This window comes from Myodes glareolus, chromosome 10 (genome assembly GCF_982192425.1).
Source record: "Myodes glareolus chromosome 10, mMyoGla1.1, whole genome shotgun sequence".
Taxonomy (NCBI): domain Eukaryota; kingdom Metazoa; phylum Chordata; class Mammalia; order Rodentia; family Cricetidae; genus Myodes; species Myodes glareolus.
Genome location: NC_142035.1, coordinates 68,842,917 through 68,848,643, shown reverse-complemented (window position 1 = coordinate 68,848,643; position 5,727 = coordinate 68,842,917). Strand labels below are relative to the sequence as shown.

At 42.2% G+C, this 5,727-nt stretch overlaps 1 protein-coding gene across 1 annotated transcript; it reads right to left on the bottom strand.

The window, feature by feature from the left end:
• Window positions 1–4,325: 4,325 nt before the first annotated feature.
• LOC125406558 (flotillin-2) lies at window positions 4,326–5,372 on the bottom strand. The gene is given in 5 exon segments (XM_048443567.3): window positions 4,326–4,759; window positions 4,762–4,975; window positions 4,977–5,278; window positions 5,281–5,314; window positions 5,316–5,372. Coding segments are annotated over 5 exon segments (999 nt in total). The 5' UTR covers window positions 5,331–5,372.
• Window positions 5,373–5,727: the final 355 nt, after the last annotated feature.

Genomic DNA, 5,727 nt, shown 5'->3' with positions numbered 1-5,727 from the left:
TCCTTTTTTCTTTCTATTTTGTGAATGTTTTATTTCTTTCTTGTCTTGGTCTGATCAGGCTGAGATAATAGATAATTGAAGATCTTTTTCCATGAAAAAAAGTTTGCTCCTAGGATATATTCTGGAGAAATGAGCAGAAACACAGAAAAATGTTAAGTGAAGATGTTTATTGTTGCATTTTTCTTGGACTAGCAACCTGGAAACAAGTTACCTTCTACTAATAGAAGCAAACAAAAATACTAAATTCACCCATATACTTTGTTCATAGTCTTTGTTCATGAAATGGAGCAGGGTTCCTTCTATGCATGGATTACAGGCAGTAGCTATATCGATAGCCTAGTGTGTATTATTTGAAGTGTCCACAGTAATGTGTAGTACAAATTTTGAGAAGAAAATAAAACATAGAAATGGAATTAGAATTAGAAAAGGAAGAATTGCAGTCTAAAAGCAGTCCTATTGGAGAGCTCCCTCCACAGGGTGGTCTCTGACCTCAGGAGCCTGGTTCTGCACACTGCAGTCACTCAATGGCATTGCCTACTGAACCACTCTGCTGTATATCAAAGGAAATTGCTCTTTGGATTCAGGAGCTTCTAGAAGGTTCATTCCACTGTCAAATAAGATCAGCATGTTTCATTACTATGGATTTGTGCTTAAGTTTCTAGACTTCCGTGGGCTATTTTTTATTGCTAGCCTCAGGAACTGGATTGGAGAGCAAAGTGAGGAGAGAAGCAACTTATATATTATAACTATTTTGTGGTATGTGAGGCTATAAGAGGAAAGTAGGAAGCTAAACAGAAATCCTGAAATTCAGAATTATAACCTGTTTTAAGTAGTTCTGAATAACTGAGTTTAGAAGGTTTTTCTTTCTCAGTTCCAGGTCATTTGAATATTTATTGGAACAATTACTTCTTCCACAAATGTTACCTCACACAATCAATTAAATGAAAGAGGTCTCTGGAAAAGATTCCTAACCTGGTTTGGTACCTATGGATGAGAAAAGGAACTTAAAAATGCACATAGAAAGATAGTTATATTTTTTTTTTTGCTGTCCTTCCTTTTAGTAACATACGTAGCTTTCTTTGTCTCAGAGCTAGCTAAACAAGGACTGAGAATGTGTGACTGCCCACACAGTAATGTTACTATGAAGGGAAACAAAAAGGAGTATGTTTAGTTTACCATTTCCAAAGATTAAAAAATAATAGTAACAATTTTAATTTAAAAAAAAGAAAAGAAAACAGAACAAGCTTTCTTGGTCCAAACGTTAACCATAGCAAACTATCCTCTGACATGTTTTCTAAGCTATGAAAAATAATGTTCAAATTCTTTTAATGTTTAAAAATAGAGACTATGCTACCCAGGTGGTCTCCAAGTAACCAAGTAACAGATGATGTTTATAAAGACTCAATATTATAAAAGATAGAGAACTCCTTTTCCCCCCAAGTACACCAATGTCTGGTACAAGCTGGCAGCTATTTATAATTTATGACTAGTGGAAATATTTGTGACTTGTAATAACACTGTTGCGGTCAAGCAGAAGGATAATAGACTCCAAGATAATCAATTTAAAAAAAAGTACACAGAATGAAATAATTTCCTAGCTTAGAAATTCTAGCAAGTGTGAAAAGCCACCTAATTGTGGGGTCCAGGTGGAAGCCCATGTCTACCATATATATGCAGGGGATAAGCCCGAGGTTCACAGCCTACGATAATTCATCCTTCCCCCACATCTTTGTCTTGAAATTGTTTACTGATAATGGTTTTATCTCAATCAAACAAACAACCTAACAAACCAGGAGTCAAACAAATGCAGAGGGACTAAAGTGTTCTCAATAAAAGAAAAAATTATATTCCTGTTAGGAATAACATAAACACATTTAAAAAGTAACTAAAGATGATTTGTCATCTAGAAATGTGCTTTCCACTCACAGATCCTTTCTTTTATGCGATCCTCAGCCAGAGGAAATTATTTCTTAGTTTTATACAAAAGGAGCCTCCTGGCTCAGTGTGGCTGCATTCCAAAGCTGGCTGAAGACAGAAGAAAGGGATTAGCTCTGGAATGCTGGATTCACTGTGGTTTGCAGCTTTGGGTGCTGAGCAGCAAGTGACAAGGAAAACAGAAAGTGAGCATTCAGAACCTGAGTCCACAGGAAAGCAAATGTCTGGATTCAGGGGCTCAGTGGTATGTGGGTAAATGCTTCCGTGTTTTCCTTTGCATTTTCTAACATATTGGAATCCTGGCCTAGAATATTGAACTAGAAGGGGTTCCTCGATATTTTAATTCAAAAAGGAACACCTCTTGGTTAAAACAAACAAGCAAATAAGCAACACATGAAAACTGCCCCAAATAAATAAAACTCAAATTCAGAGTTCATTAAGATTACTGACCCAGATATCACAGTTAAATTTAAGATACTAAAAAATCTTGCAATATGTTTCTAGTCAAAACAGAGTAATGGTTGTATATATCGCTCAACTTGAAAAAAAAACAAATTGAAAAAAAATGCAGCATGTGAATGCTGCATATTTGTGTCTGGTCTGGGGTTTGGTTGTTGTACTTCCCCACTGCCTGTCTCCCTTGATAAAAATAAAGATCTCTTATGCTCCCACCCCCACACAAAGTTGATGATCTATTTCAATTTGGTCAAAGCTGTAGGAGCCAGTCATGATAAGCTAAATATAAACAGATCACCCAAAGGAAGTTCTTTACTTCCAACCATTATCACCTGCCAGAGTAAGACTCAGCCATTGATAAGTTTAATGAAGGCCAGAGTCTCAGTAGTTTACCCTGAAGCAATACCTGGCTGCAGAAAGGACCATAAATTAAAATTACCTGAGCATCACCCAAGAACAGACCATCCAGAGGAAATGCCTAACGTTCCAACCACTGTAGATAGGATCACATGCCAACATACAATCACCAGGACACCCCAGTCAAATCAATTAGGGGTCCTGAGCCTCAGAAACCCCTCACCCCCACCTTTACTACTATAAAAAACCCAACTCTAACTGAGTTTGGGGGTTCTCTGTTTATTCCAAAGCATTGAACATGTGGAGAGACCGAGTTTGCAAACTTGCATAAAATCAAGTCTCTTTGCTTTTATGTTTGGGACTCGGTCTCCTTGTTGACTTTCGGGAGACTTCACGTATTTGGGCATAGCAAAAGCAAGTACACTTCCCCTTAGGTTCCCTCACTTTACAAAGGATATAGTATGCCAAGGCTTATGAGTTGGTAACCCATATTTTCACATGCAGAACACCTACACAGGTTGGAGCAGGGCCAGGGTTGGAGACAGGGATCATGGGACACCCTTGCACCTCTACTCGGATACTTGGACACTGGGCTCTTCTGACATCAATAGTTCAAAGATACAGAAGATTTAGCTGTTTCCCATGGCTAGAACCCCATTATGCTGGCCGAGAAGAAAATGGCATAGAGTGAGGTTTGGCCTGCCTACAGCACTTGATTCTTTTAGGGTTGGCATAGACTTGCCCCTTGGAGAGCAACCTGCTCAAGATAGCTTAGCATTAGGAACTATAAACTTTCCTGTCCCCAACAGAGCTAGACGTTAGCCCCAGAGAAACTTAGTAGAATTGGACTAATACCCACCCCACCAATCAAGGACAAGCCAATGAAGAAGATGTCACTGAGCATAGGCAGGGATTCCTGAAGCAGCAGTAAACTATAAAAGCTGTAGGGATGGGTAAAACAGCAGATCTGGGCCAGGGTGTGTATGAAGAGCATTACTCTAGGCCCAATAGGCCATGGCCACTCAGTCCTCAAAGAGCAAGAGTGTGTGGGTTGTGGGTTTCTTGTAACAGAGTTTAGGACTAGAAGTTCAGACTGGGGCAGAGGAGATTGGGTGTCCTATCCAGAAATCTGTACCCATGCTGGGCTCTGCCAGGGCTAGGGAAGATAGACAGATACATGTAGAGTTTGAAGGCAGCAGGGTACTGAGGAACAGTGGGACCGCTCCTCACAGACAGTGATTGTAATAAACAATTTCAGCTTCTGCTTAAGCTTTATGATGTGTGTGGAGGAGGGAAGAAAGGGGGAGGGAAACAGAGAGCCAGAGGAAGAGGTACATTTGTCAGAAGAGAAAACACACTAGATGAATGTGGCGGTTAATGTGTGGGTGTGAAGGAGAGAGGAAGAAAAGGTTAACAGGAAAGAAGGGAGGATAGTCAAGAGACGGCCTGAACATGCCACACTTCTGGTTCCTACAAAATAAAGCACTAGAGTCAGTAATGTTCTCGTTGTCCCTGTGATGTCAAAACGTGAACTGAAAGCGCTGGCAGCTGTTGAAGGACTTGAGCCTGTAGGAGACTCAAACCTGGGCACCAGTGGCATCCCTGATCAGGAATATCTTTGAGAGGTTCACACTGGTGAGGGCCTGAATAGAGGCAGGCAGTCCTGCTAGCAGCCACTTCACTTCTGATGTCACCTTGCTGTTCTCCCCACTGAGAACTGCAATCTCATGGACTTTCGTCAGGGAGGCAGAGGTTTTGGCAGCAATCTGGGGCGGGGCCTTCAGCCCCAAGGCCTTTTTGGCTGCATCCCTAGACTTCTGGTAGGCCTCAGCCTTAAGCTTCAACCGCTCAACCTCTGCCTTGCCCATTGCCTCAATGACTTTTATCTCTATCTCTCTGATTTTGTGAATCTTTTCAGCTTCTGCTTGTGCCAACAGGATTTGCTTTACCTTTTTGCCCTCAGCAATCTGGTGGATACGATGGCTCTCTGCCTCTGCAGGGTGACACACTTTACAACTGTCTGAGGCTTGCCCTACACTGCTTCAATCTGTTTCTGCAGGATCTTCTGTTGCTCCCAGGCCCCTTGCAGCTCATAGGCCAACTGGGCCTCCACTGTCTGGATGTTTACCACCTCATTGAAGGCTGATTTTGGCAGCTCCAAGGCTCTCTTGGAATCAGTAATTTTGGTGTCTGCCATGAACTTCACATCTAGCACCGACTTCTTTGTACTCAGCTTCTCAGACACCCGTGACCTGTTCTGCCTCTGCCACACCAATATCTGCATCTTGCTGTACCACAGCTGTCTGGGAACTCAGACAGTCTTCTTTGTCATAAATGTCCTTGATGGTACGGTTAAGGATTCTGAGGTCCATACGGCCAACATCAGGGGCTGCCACTTCCCGCACCAGTTTGTCAAGCTGGTCTCAGTCCTGGTAAATCTGTTTTACAGCCAGAGTCCCAAGGATGAAGCGTAGATGCACCATCAGGGTTTGCAGGATGATGTTCTTAATGTCTTGCACATTCTTGCTTGGAACTGTTCACAGGCCAGGGCCATGAGGGAGCTCATGATCTTCACCTGTCATGATCTTCACCTGGGTGACACCCGTCACAGTTAAAGTTACCCCCTGTGTCATCTATGCGTCCTCAGAAGATGGCATGAGAAAAGTGATGTGACTTTAATTATATACATATCTTTAAAAACTATTCAAGCTGTGCTGCCTTGTTTCTTGTCACTTGACACAAACTGGCGTCATTTGGGGAAGAGGGAACCTCAGCTGAGGCTGTCCACTACGGTCACCATCAGTGTGACTTGTAGTAGGCTGCTTTCTGGCCATTTTCTTGATTGACGGTTAGTGGGAGAGTCCAGTGCATTCTGATAATACTCATGGGAAGGTGGTCCTGAGAACTATAAGTCAGCCAGCTGAATGTGAGCCCAGAGAATGAGCAGGAAACAGCATTCCTCTGTGGCCTCTGCTTCCA